The sequence below is a fragment of the Aquarana catesbeiana genome, linkage group LG02 (genome assembly GCF_042186555.1).
Source record: "Aquarana catesbeiana isolate 2022-GZ linkage group LG02, ASM4218655v1, whole genome shotgun sequence".
NCBI lineage: Eukaryota > Metazoa > Chordata > Amphibia > Anura > Ranidae > Aquarana > Aquarana catesbeiana.
In genome coordinates this window covers 554,003,366-554,020,288 of record NC_133325.1, presented here as the reverse complement: position 1 = coordinate 554,020,288, position 16,923 = coordinate 554,003,366, and the positions used below count along the sequence as shown (strand labels likewise).

Sequence of the window (16,923 nt, the reverse complement as noted above, 5' to 3'; positions counted from 1 at the left end):
ATGCTGTGCAGCGTGAGAACACTGAGACCGACATCAGCACATGAAGGTATGTGCTCTTGGCAGCCCCCCGGTGGTCACAATAGGCATAGCATGCATTTACCTTAAAGGAGAAAACCTACTAGAATTAAAAAATTCTGTGGAATCTCCTCTTACCTTATCCAGCCACAGGGTTCTGTTATACAGACCCAATCTTCACCTCTCATGGTGGGCTCCGTTTGAAAAAACCGTCAGAGACTGGGGCCCCCTAAGAATAGGGAGATCCACAGTTCTGGGCCTGTAAAGCACCCGGCTAGAAATTAGGCTAGAAAAGCCATTTTCTAATATGCGGGGTCCAGCTCTCTAAAAAGAGAAGCGTTACAGGTAAAACCTTGTTTCTTCGTACACGAGGCCCGGGTACCATCCAATTCGGCCACGAAAGGACACTTTGAATGGATCCGGTTCGCCTGGCTTGCCCCAGTATAGGATATGGGATATTCCCTTTGAAGCTCAGCACAGGACATCTTTACACGTCCATCACCTAAGACACTGGCTTAAAACTGAGGTATCCCTGCAAGGGGAGGGATTATATAGGGGGTTGAACTTTCTGATAGGGTGTGCCAGTGTCCAATCACCAGTGATACCCTATATAACCCATCAATAATTACTGTGGCTCTGTGTCCCGTGATGTTCGAGAAAGAAAAAACTGGGGGCATTGATAGTTTCAAGAAACTATTAGAGAAGCACCTGAACATACAGGGATATACAATGTAATACTGACACACAATCACACACATGGGTTGGACTTGTGTCTTTTTTCAACCTCACCCATTATGTAACTTATTATATGTAACTTATATCTGTTACAGGCAACTTCAGTTTTCCAGGCATTTAGCCACAAGACTCAGCATAGGTAAATAGAGATTAGGGCCAGTCTGTAAATCTGTCCCTAATTTTTGGGTTTTGTGCCTTGCTCCCTCTTATCACAGCACAGTTCAAAGCAGATGATAGGAGAAAGGGGGTGAGTGACACCATGAAGTGCTTGGTATACTTGGAAACAGACAGCAACTACAAAGGCTGATAACATAGGAACAAAACACGGACAGCATTCAAACTTGCAGGGACGCATTTGGAAAGGTACTAGGATTTCTTTGCCAGTTTTAACTCAATCAACATTAACATTAAAATGGTCCAAATAACATTTCCTAAACTGGACGTTTAGCCATTGTAAAAGTGGTGATACTACTGTGGAGATGCGACCCCGTGTCACAGGTGAATATGAGCAGTATATGCCTGATTTTGTCAGGAATACCAATTGCACACCTGTGGGATGGGTTCATAAGCATCCCAGGAATAGAGGTCAGTGCTCAGACTTGGAGAAAGCTCCGCCCGGCAGACAGGAAGTCTGACCTGGGAGGATGGGAGGTTCCCAGTAAGAGATGGCTCCAGGAGAAAGAGACAGGAGGTCTCGGAGTCTAATGCCCTGTACACACGGTCGGACTTTCCGACGGAATATGTGCGATTGGAGCTTGTTGTCGGAAATTCCGACTGTGTGTGGGCTCCATCGGACTTTTTCAATCGGAATTTCCGACACACAAAGTTTCAGAGCAGGCTATAAAATTTTCCGACAACGAAATCCGTTTGCGTAAATTCCGACCGTGTGTGGACAATTCCGATGCACAAAGTGCCACGCATGCTCAGAATAAGAGACGAAAGCTATTGGCTACTGCCCCGTTTATAGTCCCGAAGTACGCGTTTTATGTCACTGCGTTCAGAACGATCAGATTGTCCGACAACTTTGTGCGACCGTGTGTATGCAAAACAAGTTTGAGCCAACATCCGTCGGAAAAAATCCATGGATTTTGTTGTCGGAATATCCAATCAATGTCCGACCGTGCGTACAGGGCATAAGGCTGCAGGTGGTAGCCTGTGTGTGCACGTCTGAAGCAGGCAGATGTGGCCCGCGACCAAAACAGCACGAAGCGGACAGTGAGTAAGCCAGGAGGCTATAGTTTGTGTTTAAACAGTGAGGGAAGATTACTGTTTGTTTGAACTTTTTCGTTAACTTTAAATAAAAGTGGGCTGCCATGCCCTAAAAACGCAGTCTGGAGTGGCATGTTTCTGAAAAACTGCATGCGCCACTTGAACATAATCACCCGGATCATCACACTACCCAAACTGATATTCCTACTCAGATATCTTTCAATACAGGTAACCAAGAACAACAAAGGATTGTGAGAATAAAAGCACTATATTGAAAAAGAGAGAGCATATAATTAAACAGACAATGTTACATCATTCACCAAATATGTTATACTCTGTCCCATCGAACTATGCGGTGGCTGAACACTGTAGTGCGCAAAACCCTATTGGCCCTACACGCAAGTACCACTCGGTAGCGTCCAGCCATCATGGATCATGTATCCAGCCCATCCCCAATTTTGTTGCGATTTGTTGAAACAGTTATTCTACCATGAAATGTGTACACACTGTTATCTCTGTAAACAAAGCAGCATATCTCTAAGCATTTTCATGATAAATTCAGACAGCAGGATCACTTACCTGTTCTCTCTTTAGTTTCTCCCTCTTTCGAATAAGTTCAGTCAGCAGTCTGGCTCTCTCAAGATCATGTCGTAATTTCTGCCAGTATTTCAGTGCCTCCTTAACAGATGATGTCTGTCCATTTCTTTCCTTCTACAGATCAATAGGCCATAGGAGTAAAATTATTTCATTATAATGCTCACACAGCCTCCCAAAATTTGTGAAAGGGAAAAACAAAAACACGCAAGCTGTGCAATATAAAAAAAAAAAAAAAAGGTCCACAAAGCTATATATGGAGGAAACCAGATATACGCTACTTCCCTTTGATACTGTCACTTTAAAGGATAACTAGCAGATAACCTAAAGGATAATCCAAGAACAACAATGTAATATATTGCAGTTTACCATTCCTTAAGAGAGGGGTAGAGAAGGAAGCGCCACCTGAGTGTAGTATTAACAAATGATGTTTAATGACACCAGGTAAAAGCACACTTACAGGATAAAAACATATAAAAGGCTCATCTGTATAGGTATGTGGTCCTCGGTGTTCCCTCTGATCCTGTGGTGGTGACGCTGCAGGGATGCTGGGCTGCAGAAGGTGGATTACCAGCTTAGAGCTCCTTCTGTGGCCATCAGGAAGAGACTAGGGGCCAGCGTGGAGCGTGCATGACGTCACAGGTCATCCGTCTGCTTCTGGGTTCGGTATCCAGGGGAGGGATCGTCCAGGGAGGAGGGCTAGCAGGGAGGTTGAGAGAAGGCTACGCGCTCGGAGCCACTGCTCCTTCAAGAGGCCTATAGAAGGAGCAGTGGCTCCAAGCGCGTAGCCTTCTCTCAACCTCCCTGCTAGCCCTCCTCCCTGGACGATCCCTCCCCTGGATACCGAACCCAGAAGCAGACGGACGACCTGTGACATCATGCACGCTCCACGTGCGCTCCACGCCGGCCCCTAGTCTCTTCCTGATGGCCACAGAAGGAGCTCCCGGCTGGTAATCCACCTTCTGCAGCCCAGCATCCCTGCAGCGTCACCACCACAAGATCAGAGGGAACACCGAGGACCACATACCTATACAGATGAGCCTTTTATATGTTTTTATCCTGCAAGTGTGTTTTTACCTGGTGTCATTAAACATCATTTGTTAATACTACACTCAGGTGGCCCTTCCTTCCCTACCCCTCTCTCATCCATCACAGAGCCAGCTCTCTGAGGACAGCAGCCGCCTAGCCTACCAGCCTACTTTAACCATTACATTACCGGTTACCACTTAACCCTTGAACTTCCAGCCTGTCCCCTATGGACTAAGTTGCTCAGCCCTTTATATCTCCTGTTATATATGGACTTGTGTGTTTGCGCTTACAGTTACCAATACTCTGTTTACCATTCCTTAAGGACCATACACACAGGCTGAATATCGGACGGCATCGTTTGGTTCAATATAAACAGGCTGACATTCAGCCCGTGTGTATGGCAGGCGGTCCAGCTTCTGTCGAAGAGGCATGACCGAAAAAGGTCTGCTGATCGACACCTGATCAGTGCTCTCAGCCAATAGCTGAGAGCGCTGACCAATGAGTTCTGGCGATGAACATCCCCCTGTCAGAACCCCAAAGCTCAGCGGGGGGAGATTGCTGTACTAACATCAAATTGTACAGCGGCTCCTCCTGAGTTCTTTAGTTTTTTTCCTTCAGCCGGCTGGGTTGAATGAAAAGAAAAAATTAGTGTGTACCAAGCTTAAGATGCAGTGGCTGCCTTAGTTCAATTTCTTAAGGCTAAGAACATATTTATCAAAAACAGAAAATACTTGTTGATCTTGCCAGAGTTTGTGTCCCTGTCACTTCCAGCATTAACTTGAATCATAAACCAATCTTATTTTCCCTATGTAAGCAACTAAATCTCCCTATTCTCCTGTAATTAAGTGGAAGAAAGGCAGAAATGTTTGAAGCTGAACCTGGGTGGCAACCATGGCTTTCTCCATAAAAATAGAGGACTGAGTGAGCGTAGCCACAGGGGTACAAGAAGTGTGTTATTCTAATATTTACCAGGTGAAAATAAAATAAAAATCTGTAAACAGAAAACAAATGCAGCCACAACATAAAAACTGTTAATGTGCATTTTTGTTTTTGTGCTTTGTAATGCTATAAAAGATGAACGGAGGGAGTGGGTACCTGGTTTTGACAGTTCAGGAGTTTGGCCCCCTCTTTAACCTGCAGCCTTCCTTCTGGGACATATCACAGGCCCCAGTAGACTGCAAGACCATTCACAAAACGCAGTGCCCCTCGTGCATGCGCAATGGGAATCCAGCTGTGAAGCAGCAAGGATTCGCTGCCAGTTTCAACATGAAGTAGAGACTTATTGGCCTCTAATGCTGTCCCTCCCTCTCCCTGTTCTAGTGACACTGTGCAAGACAGAGGTTGATACAAAGTCCTATTTATGTACTTGTGCGTTTATTATTATATGCCACACTGTATATTTGCTTTTTAATGGCAGCTGCTTGTTTAATTTGCAAAGTTTGAGTTCCAAAATGTAGCACTGTCCCCTGGATTAGATAACCCTACATTCTCCTTCACCAAAACACACTGGATTACTTAGGCTGACCATAGATGGATTGAACTTCGGCCAATTCAGCAGGGACTGGATAGGAGAAATGGTTGCATTTTTTTTTTGATCAGCCGGCCAGCTGATCAAAAACAAACCGCAACAAAACAAAAGCGATCCATCTATGGCCAGCTTTACTAGAGGGTGTTGACCTCACATAAAAAAAAAAAACGTAGGTCATTCTACACTGATGGTGGATGGTCACCGAGATCTGTACTACCCAGGATATCAGCGACTTCACAGAGATTTTGATAATCACATCCCTGTGGTGCTCTTTCACAGTTTAGACCCCTGATTGTCACTGTCCTTAAGCTAGTAATGCACTGAGGTTGATTTACTAAAACTGGACAGTGCAAAATCTGGTGCAGCTCTGCATAGAAATCAATCAGCTTCCATTTTTTTTTGTCAAAGCTTAAAGAGGGTGTAAACCCTCACATATATCCAGTGAAGTGCCTCAGATGATACACGGAGATGAAACAAATCTCCCTACATAAGTTTCACATGTACAGTATTATCTGCCGTCTTCAGCTTTATATACTATTTAGAAAGTGCACATCATGTTAGATTTTCTCTTCTGGTTAGCACTGCGGTGAAGCCTGGGCATACAGCCAAGACAGCTGATTGGAGAAAAGGCACCCCCCCCCCCTCCTCATAGGTAGAGGCTTTCAGTTCTGTTCCTTGAGTTGTTCAGCTCAGTGCTAATTTATAGCATCCTTCCCAACACAAAACTCCAGCTGCTTTTATCATATGTGATGGAAAACTTGTCAGGAGTTATCAGGCTGATAACAGAAGAATGGAGCAGGAAAAAGCCATGGGACATGCTTTGATGAGAGATAAGAAAACACTGCAAATATATGTGCTCAGCTCAAAATTTCATGAATTGGGATTATATCCACTTTAATTGAACAAGCTGAAGTTAGAAGCAGATTGGTTCCTGATAACCTGGTTGAAATTTGCTTTGTTGGTGGAAAACTGTCATCCAAACCATGATGCAGCCTGTACTCATTTTCAGACAGCCTTTGAAATCTGTCTAAAGCTGGCTACACATACAATTTTCCTTTAGATTTACCAAAACCATATGAGGTCAAACCTAAACACTTTCAAATTGTATGCAATCAGGTCGGCACTTGCACTACATAGTTGAAGGTATATCTAAAGGATATTGAACAAAAAAAAATGTTATAATGTGTAGCCAGCTTAAGACTCACAGGTGAGCTCCCAGCTACATTTGGGTTACATGGAAAGGCACAAAGGACACTCCAAAAGTTAATTAAGCTTTATGTATTCTTAATAAAAGTTAACAAAAAAAACACGTCTTACAGACCAAAACTCCATCCAACGCATTTCACCGCGTTTGTTGAATCTCAGGTGGTTTCGTTTGTAAGAGCATTGTTTTATTGTTTTATTAGGTTTTGTGGATTTTAATAAAAATAAACTGCACTATTTCAATGCTTTCTCATTCATCACATACAGTGGGGATAGAAAGTATTCAGACCCACTTACATTTTTCACTCTTTGTTATATTGCAGCCATTTGCTAAAATCATTTAAGTTCATTTTTATTCCTCATTAATGTACACACCGCACCACATATTGACAGAAAAACACAGAATTGTTGACATTTTTCCAGATTTATTAAAAAAGAAAAACTGAAATATCACATGGTCCTAAGTATTCAGACCCTTTGCTGTGACACTCATATATTTAACTCAGATGCTGTCCATTTCTTCTGATCATCCTTGAGATGGTTCTACACCTTCATCTGAGTCCAGCTGTGTTTGATTATACTGATTGGATTTGATTAGGAAAGTCACACACCTGTCTACTGTATATAAGACCTTACAGCTCACAGTGCATGTCAGAGCAAATGAGAATCATGAGGTCAAAGGAACTGCCTGAAGAGCTCAGAGACAGAATTGTGGAAAGGCACAGATCTGGCCAAGGTTACAAAAAAATTTCTGCTGCACTTAAGGTACCTAAGAGCCTTCATAATCCTTAAGACCCCTTTCACACCGAGGGCGTTTTGCAGGCGCTATAGTGTTAAAAATAGCACCTGCAATCCGCCCTCAAAACAGCTGCAGCATTGTCTTCAGTGTGAAAGCCCGAGGGCTTTCCCACCGGAGCGCTGCGCTGGCAGAACGTCAGGAAAAGTCCTGTCAGCAGCTTCTTTGGAGCGGTGTGTTTACTGCTCCTCCACCGCTGCTCCTCATTAAAATCAATGGGGCAGCGCTGGGATACCGCCGAGAAAACTGCACATTGCGGGCGGTTTTAACCCTTTCTCGGCCGCTAGCGGGGGTAAAAGCGCCCCGCTAGCGGCCGAAATGCGCCGCTAATCCGACGGTAAAACGCTGCTAAAAATAGCGGCGTTTTACCACCGACGCTATGGGCGGCTTGGTGTGAAAGGGCTCTTAATGGAAGACGTTTGGGACTACCAGAACCCTTCCTAGAGCTGGCCGTCCGGCCCAACTGAGCTATCGGGGGAGAAGAGCCTTGGTGAGAGGTAAAGAAGAACCCAAAGATCACTGTGGCTGAGCTCCAGAGATGCAGATGGGAGGAAGTTGTAGAAAGTCAACCATCACTGTAGCCCTCCACCAGTCGGGGCTTTATGGCAGAGTGGCCCAACGGAAGCCTCTCCTCAGTGCAAGATGAAAGCCCGCATGGAGTTTGCTAAAAAAACACCTGAAGGACTCCAAGATGGTGAGAAATAAGATTTTTTGGTCTGATGAGACCAAGTTAGAACTTTTTGGCTTTAATTCTAAGTGGTATGTGTGGAGAAAACCAGGCACTGCTCATCACCTGTCCAATACAATCCCAACAGTGAAGCATGGTGGTGGCAGCATCATGCTGTGGGGGTGTTTTTCAGCTGCAGGGACAGGACGACTGGTTGCAATCGAGGGAAAGATGAATACAGCCAAGCACAGGGATATCCTGGACGAAAACCTTCTCCAGAGTGCTCAGGACCTCAGACTGGGCCGAAGGTTTACCTTCCACCAAGACAATGACCCTAAGCAAACAGCTAAAATAATGAAGGAGTGGCTTCACAACAACTCTGTGACTGTTCTTGAATGGCCCAGCCAGAGCCCAACTGAGCATCTCTGGAGAGACCTAAAAATGGCAGTCCACCAACGTTTACCATCCAACCTGACCGAACTGGAGAGGATCTGCAAAGAGGAATGGCAGAGGATCCCCAAATTCAGGTGTGAAAAACATGTTGCATCTTTCCCAAAAAGACTCATGGCTGTATTAGATCAAAAGGGTGCTTCTACTAAATACTGAGCAAAGGGTCTGAATACTTAGGACCATGTGATATTTCAGTTTTTATTTTTTAATAAATCTGCAAAAATGTCAACAATTCTGTGTTTTTCTGTCAATATGGGGTGCTGTGTGTACATAAATGAGGAAAAAAAATGAACTTAAATGATTTTAGCAAATGGCTGCAATATAACAAAGAGTGAAAAATTTAAGGGGGTGTGAATACTTTCCGTCCTCACTGTATGTATCTGGGAGCTCACCTGTGAGTCTGAGGCTGGTGACGTTAATGCTTAGCCAGTTAGCACTGAGCCACAAAGCTCTCCATTCTGATCCTCCAGCGCTCAGTGGAGCACCAGGCTGGGGAAGGGGCAGGAGTGAATGGCTTCTGCTATCTCTGAAAGGCGGAGCCAGCTGTCAATCAGGCAGCAGGGTAGATCCTGACAATATTGTTTGTTGTGATCCTCCCCGATCCTGGAGTGGCGCTGCCTCATAAGCTGGTGGCAGGCTGACTCTAGGCTCCAGTTGGACAAAAGTAATTGTTCTCCTGTTACCTACAAATAAGTATAGCCAAACAAAGCTTTGGCCCTACTTCTCTTTTAGCAACTTCTGGTAAGTGACCCAGTGTCTTCAAAAGTATTGTAGTATATGGGGTCATTTAGAGGAAAGTGCTGCTTATACCAATGCCTAATGTACAGTACCTATGCTTCTGGCACATAAAAATAAATTTGCACAACTACATTAAATTGTTTTACTTTATCTCCCTGGAGTTCAATTGTAACTCTTTCAAGTCATATTTTTTTTTCTAAGAACTACTGTATTGTACCCTAGATGTATGATTTTTTTTTTTTTTTTTATTAAGAAAATTCCTTTAACCAAACTCTTGCAATATATTTAAAAATATGTATTTTTTGAGTTTTTGCTTGCTTTGACAATAGTTATGTTTTTTTATGTTGGTCATATTTACCTGACAGAAATAGGACAACCAATTATAATGACTGTCAATATTTTAGTAGGCTATATAAATGAATATTATTTAATGAATCATCACTTTGCAAGACATTTAATCAGATCCAATAGTAAAAAGCCATCATAATTTCCCACATGCAGAAGGCCATCTCCTTATGGACAGTCCCTTTGCTTTACAGCTACTTGGCAAGAAAACTACCAATAACTAACTTTTTGATATCTGGATGAAATCATATCTCTATTTTACACAGATTATTACAAATAACTCTAGACCTTTATTAAATTTCTTTCCATTCTCACCTGGTCTGCACTTCTTTGAGACTGTACATGAGAATGAAGTCTTCGAATAAGAGGAACACCATTCCTAGACTGACGTTTGAGTAACCAGTAACTGTGTAGATGACGCATGAATTGGGTCTTTTTTTGCAAACAAACTCCACTAGAGATCTTAATTAACCTGAAAGGGTAACAGACATTGTACTGTAAGTGCTTATTTTCATCAACGCTAGGGATGCTCATGTCACAAAATCCACTGACCACATCTCAGCTTTACAGAATTTTAACACAGGCATGTTTAACACAAGTCCATTCTGACCTTCAGCTGTTTGCTGGATACGTGTATGAACAGCCAAGGCATTTCAGTCTTTGAAAGGCATCAACAAGAGTAGACAACAGGTTCCAACATAGAGACCCATTAAAACCAGGGTGAACTATGTGCACTCTGCACAAGATTTGACCTCTCAGCGTTTGGAAGAGAACATTTTGCATTCATTCAAGAAATTCAAAGCATTTTCTGAATAGTGCCGGTGCGGGCATACACACGCAGATTTTACTGTTGTGAGTTTAGTAACACTTTAATGCTTTCTCTGCATGAAGGTAAAAAAACCTTTTGTGCCACCTTTAGACTTACCTAAGCTAGATCTCGATCCAACGCTGTTCCCGAGAGCAGGAGCTCTCTCTCCCTCCTCACAGGGTAGACTAATAGCAGTGGGAGCCATTGGCTCCTACTGCTGTAAATTTTGCGATGAGGGAGTGGGGGGTAGGGCTTGGGATCAAGCATGCTTGAGTGCCCACATAGGAAGCAGATTCATATAAATGGAACTTACTGAAGAGGTGGAGTCAGAAACACCAGCAGGGGACCACAGAAGAAGAGGAGAAGCTGCGAAGTGTGACATGTTTTTAACAAAAAAAAAAAAAAAAGGTTTACAATCATTTTAAATTAAACCTGTACAGAGAAAATACACAAACTGCCATTGCCGAGTTCTTCTTGAAAATACTAGTTGCTTCTATGCTGATCCAAAGGCTTTAACATTTTCTGATTCGTTGACCCAGAACAAATATACAAAATCAAGAATCCGATAATTGCTCCGTTCTTACAAGCTGCAAAATTGTTCCAGGCCAGTAATGTAGAATAGACAGACAATCAGACAAACAGTAATTTCAGAAGGGGGTCGTAAATAAAAACATTCTTATTTTTCGCTGTAAAGGATCCCATTAAATCTTATAAAGTGTTTACCTGTGCTTACTTTGCACAGCTCATCTGAACTGCATGTTTTCACTATACAAGTTAAAGTAAATGCACACAAAGAGAAGTTAGAAGATATCTGAAACAATTAATTTATCTCAGTCACAAGCCATTTTCTCTGAAAGAACCAAAGAGCTAACTGCACTTGACTGGCTTCTCTGACAGCAATACACACAAACTCTAAGGCTCCCTGCACACTGGGCATTAAAATAACGTTATAAAAACGCCAGTAGCTTTGCAGCGAGTCTTTCAAAATTTTTGCAATAGCGTTTATTAGCGTTTTTAATGTTTTTCCGCGTTAGCGTTTATTTTATTTATTTTATGGATCAAAAAAACTGATGAGCCACGTTTTCGAGCGGTTATTGATGTTTATGAGCATTTGCCGTTTTTTGTGGGCAGAAAAACAACTCCTGAATGCGATTTTATGGCATTTAGAAAACAGCCCATAAACTCCACTGCTGAAATATGTCCAAAAATGTCCATGTGTACGAACATGATGGTACTACTGTTATGCATATGTACGAATATGGTAACATTTATCCATGGACTCTTTTATATGAATTATATTACTGCTATATACTCCAACAATAAAATTTGACCATATTTCATCTACACGAGTCAACCACTTCATTTATAGTCCCAAATTTCCCTTTTCTTGTCTCAAAAACATCCATGTGTGCATGGACACATGGGATAACATAGAGGGGAGTTTATGGACGGTTAAAAAAAAAAAAAAAAGCCCAAACTCCCAAAAAACAGACGTTTATGAGCTTCAGTGTGCATGGAGCCTAAAATTGGCCACACACCTCCTACAATCAGATTAAACAATATCTGTGCAATGAGATTTAGATTTACTAAAAGGAAATATTAGGAGAAGACTTTATATGCAGGCAGGCAGGTCTTAAAGTGTAACTTTAGTCAGAAAATTAAGTTCTGTTAGATCATTTCAGGCTGGCCCCTTTTGCAGGTGTAGCTGTGTAAAAACATTAAACACAAGTGCCTTTACTGTTTAAAATCCAGTAATGCACTGTCTTGTTCTGCTTTGCACATGCTCAGTTTTTCTATATTTTTCAGCAATGTGCCAAAAATGTAGAGGACGATTTGCAAAGAGCCTGAAGATTTAGGCTGGGTTCACACTATTGCGAATTGGATGCAGATTTCCCGCATCCAATTTGCATGTCAGGAGACTGTGACCCACTCTCAATGGAGCCGGTTCACACATCTCCAGGACGGCGACGGAGTACTGTGTGCCTTCTGGTCCGTTCCAGGTCCAAATTCAGCCAAATTTGGACCGAAATCGGACCTGAAACGGCAAAGAGGGATGCACTGGACCTCTGCCGTGAGCCACTCCGCACGGCAGTGTGAATTCAGCCTTACTGCTGCTCAGGGGCTCTGAGCTTCAGCCTCTGGCCAAGAAGAAACAGGAGCAATACTGGAGGCAATTTACAGCACACACAGATTTTGGTAGCATAATTATCAATGTGTAATGTATGTTCTTTACTAAATAACATTTTTTATCGAATTGTTATGGGTAAAGTTCAGCTTTAACCACTTCAGCCCCGGAAGATTTGGCTGCTCAATGACCAGAGCACTTTTTACAATTTGGCACTACGCTGCTTTAACTGGTAATTATGCGGTCATGCAATGCTGTACCCAAAATGAAATTTGAGTAATTTTTGCCCCACAAATAGAGCTTTCTTTTGAAGGTATTTGATTGCCTCTGCGATTTTAATTATTAAACAGAAAAAAATGATATTTTTCTACTTTTTGTTTATAGCGTCTACAAACTAGGGTACATTTTCTGGAATTTACGCAGCTTTTAGTTTATGACTTCCTATCTCATTTCTTGAGGTGCTAAAATGGCAGGGCAGTAGAAGCCCCCCTCCCCCCTATAAATGACCCCATTTTGGAAAGTAGACAACCCAAGGAATTTGCTGAGAGGCATGTTGAGCCCATTGAATATTTTATATTTTGCCACAAGTGATTGAAAAATGACAAAAAAAAAAAAAATACACAAAGTTGTCACTAAATGATAGATTGCTCACACATGCCATGGTTATATGTGGAATTACATCCCAAAATACATGTGTAAGACTTTTTGAAAGCCTAGCCGCGTACGGGACCCCAAAAACCAATCACCGCCTTCAGTCTTTTTAAAGGCATAACATTGTGATTTTTCTCCTCACTACCTATCACAGTTACGGAGGCCCTGAAATGTCCACATAGCACAAAACCTCAAAAACTTTGTGCAAGAAAAAAAAAAAAAAAAAGTGTTTGTCATTTTCCCGAAACTTGTGGCAAAATATAAAATATTCTATGGGCTCAACATGCCTATCAGCAAATAGCTTGGGGTGTCTACTTTTCAAAAAGGGGTCATGGGGGGGGGTTGAACTGTCCTGGCATTTTATGCACAACATTAGAAGCTTATGTCACACATCACCCACTCTTCTAACCACTTGAAGACAAAGCCTTTTCTGACACTTTTTGTTTACATGAAAAAAAATTATTTTTGCTAGAAAATTACTTTGAACCCCCAAACATTATATATTTTTTTTTAAAGCAAAGGCCCTACAGATTAAAATGGTGGGTGTTGCATTTTTTTTTCACACAGTATTTGCACAGCGTTTTTTCAAACGCAATTTTTTTGGGAAAAAAACATTTTTTGTTATTTTAATGCACTAAAACACACTATATTGCCCAAATGTTTGATGAAATAAAAAAGACAATCTTATGCCAAGTACATGGATACCAAACACGACATGCTTTAAAATTGTGCACAAACGTGCAGTGGCGACAAACTACATACATTTTTAAAAGCCTTTAAAATCCTTTACAGGTTACCACTTTAGATTTACAGAGGTCTACTGCTAAAATTACTGCCCTCAATCTGACCTTCGCGGTGATACCTCACATGCATGGTGCAATTGCTGTTTACATATTACACCAGACCGATTCTTGCATTCGCCTTTGCGCGTGAGCATGGGGGGGACATGGGTGCTTTTTTTTTTTTTTTTTTTTTTTTTTTTGTTATCTCAGGGAATGTAAATATCCTCTATGATAGCAAAAGGTAGTGACAGGTACTCTTTTTTGAAAATATTGGGGTCTATTAGACCCTAGATCTCTCCCTCAAAGCATCTGACCACACCAAGATCGGTGTGATAAAATGCTTTCCCAATGGTGCTGTTTATATCCAGCGAAACCTAAGTCATGAAATGCTCGTAGCTACCGGTTTCTTAGGCCAGAGAGATAATTGGAGCTGTAGGCCATAGAGATAATTGGTTCCGCCAAGTCTATGGTCAGCTGGCGGAACCACCGGCTGCATTCTCAGGTTCCCTGTTGGGACAGGAGAGCCCTCCCACTGCTTGTAAAAGCAGTCTAGAGGCTAATTAGCCGCTAGGATTGCTTGAAATGAAAGCCAACCGCTGGCTGAAAAGAATGATACCAAGATAATACCTAAACCTGCAGGCATCATTTTTGGTATAACCACTCAAAGGCCAGCAACGTACAGTACGTTGCTGGTCCTTGTTGGGCATATATGGTCTTTTTTTCATGCAGCCTGTGGGCTGAACGAAAAAAAGATTGATCGATGGGTATGCCCACCATTAGAATACCACCCTTCATCCGCCCACTTCTAAACGATGGGCATACATGCACCATTTTTTTTTTTTTTTTAACTGTGGTGGTGAAATCACCTCCTACAGTGTTGGTGTCGCTGATTTTCGTATCGTGAGAGCAAATGCTGTTGCTGTCAAGATAAATAAATCAGTGCTGCAGCTGAATGGCGTACCCGAAAAGCAAATAATGGTAACAATAAAACATTAACTCAATAAAACTTGGATTTTTTTTAACGCAATCTGTGCCTAAAAAATATATACCGAAGCATGGGGGGCAATCTGCCCCTAATGTTAGCAGAAAATTGCTCCTCCACCCCTGCTTCGGTATATATATGCTCTTTTTTTTAACTGTGGTGGTGAAATCACCTCCTACAGCGCTGGAGTCACGGCTGTACGTATTGTGGGAGCAAACGCTGTTGCTGTCAGTATAAATAAACCCGTGCTGCAGCTGAATGGCGTACCTGCTAAGCAAACGATGGTTAACAATAAAAGAAAGTAGCATTACAGTATACCAGTAAGACATACCATACCTGCAAAGCAAATACAATAAAACATAGTAAAAATAAAACATTACAATTCTAAAATACAGTAACAATAGAGCGAGAACAATAGATATAGAACCATAGAGAGCGGACAATAGAACGGATAATAGAGCACGAACATAAGAGAGAGAACAAGAGAGAGAACAATAGAGAGAAGAAAAATAAAACCACAACTATTTTTGCCTTTTTTTTTGCACTTTTATATAAACTGTAAACGCTCCAGACTTTATTAGGTTCTTAGGTTTATTAGGTTAGACTTGTCCTGCAGTCTCTTGGGACATATGATATCTCCAGGGTGGTTGCAGGCAGGGAGGGGGGACACTTCTGTGTATAGGAAGCATGTAACGGTCTCCTCTGCCTTCCACGGCAAAGTACTGGGTACCTGAGTGGCCAATCACCAGCCTCTATTGCTATCATGTGTGGTAGCTCAGGGAGTCCTAAGCCCTATGTAACATCCAACTAAATAGACTTGAAGCTTCCACAAAGCTTCTCTTCAGTTTGGAGACAATTCCCCACCATGGACACAGGCAATGATAAAAACACAATTTCTAGCAGAACAAGCAAGGCTGACATCTTCTCTCAGGACTTTATTGCTTTATGTATCTCTGTTTGGGGAAATTTCCTCACTTCTTGTCCAGTTTATGAATGTCAGCCAAAACAGGAAAGAGTAGTTAAATCTTTAAAGGACACCGAGAGCATTTACAACCTGACAGAAGTTCTCAACCCCCAGCTCTCTGTCCAAAGTTAAAAAAATATTTTTTGGCTGGGCCTTATACTGATTATGCTTTGTTGTTCTATAGGTTTGCCAATGGCTATATAGTGTAAAGGTATTGCTTGACAATATAAATTAAATAGTTTTCTTGAACTACAGTAGTTGTTTGGGATTTTAAAGCTGACAGCACACAATGCAATTTTTTATACAAGATTTTTAATATCATGCAATTACAATATGACTTGTGTATACCCTAAACTGTATTATTATTATTTTTTTTTATTTGCTATTTTTTTCCCATGAAAGTGGAGTTACCCTTTAATGATGCGATTGGTTACCTGATCAGGCTACCCTAAGCACGCCAAAGTAGTTCAAGCACCTTTTATGGCACTTTGGGGTGCCATTAACCACTTCTGGACCACCGCACGCCGATATACGTCCTTACTTTGGGTATCCTTTTGTTCGGCCAGCGGTCCGCTACAAGATAAAAGTGGTCTTGGCGGCGAATTCGCCGCGAGATCACTTTTATCGGCGGTGGGAGAGGGGCCCCCCCCGCCGTGCTCCGGTGCCCTCCATCGCTTACCGGAGCCGTCGGCAGAGGCGGATGCGAGCGGGTCCTCTCTGTGGCTGAGCATGGAGACGACTAAGGGGAAGATGGCCCCCACCCGTCTCCTTGAGATTGCAGGGCGGAAACGATGTCAAAGAGTCACTTCCGCCCATAGCTCTTAAAAGGGCCTTTTTTTTTTTTTTAATGACAATTATTATTATTATTTTTTTTTTTTTTTTTACTGCATTTTAGTGTAAATATGAGATCTGAGGTCTTTTCGACCCCAGATCTCATATTTAAGAGGTCCTATCATGCTTTTTTTCTATTACAAGAGATGTTTACACAATTTTTTTTTTTTTTTTTTTAAACAGTGTAAAAATAAACGGTAAAATAAATAAGAAAAAAAAAAATGTTTTAAATGTGCCCCGTCCCGCCGAGCTCATGTGCAGAAGTGAACACATACGCGAGTAGCGCCCGCATATGAAAACGGTGAAACGGTGTTCAAACCACACACGTAATTCTAGCCCTAGACCACCTCTGTAACTCAAAACATGCAACCTGTAGAATGTTTTAAACAGCGCCTATGGAGATTATGGAGATTAAGGATAAAAGTTTGTCGCCATTCCACGAGCGGGCGCAATTTTGAAGCGTGACATGTT

The 16,923-nt window shown here is 42.0% G+C and overlaps 1 protein-coding gene across 2 annotated transcripts in view; it reads right to left on the bottom strand.

Annotated features, from left to right (window-relative positions):
* Nucleotides 1-16,923, bottom strand: part of LOC141128596 (bromodomain and PHD finger-containing protein 3-like) — a 100,812-nt gene that overhangs the window by 51,061 nt on the left and 32,828 nt on the right. For both annotated transcript variants that reach the window (XM_073615969.1, XM_073615970.1), the window contains exons 3-4: nucleotides 9,625-9,781; nucleotides 2,539-2,670 (exon numbers count right to left, since the gene is read on the bottom strand). In XM_073615969.1, the coding sequence (XP_073472070.1) occupies nucleotides 2,539-2,670; nucleotides 9,625-9,781 (289 nt within the window). The remainder of the gene's footprint in view (nucleotides 1-2,538; nucleotides 2,671-9,624; nucleotides 9,782-16,923) is intronic.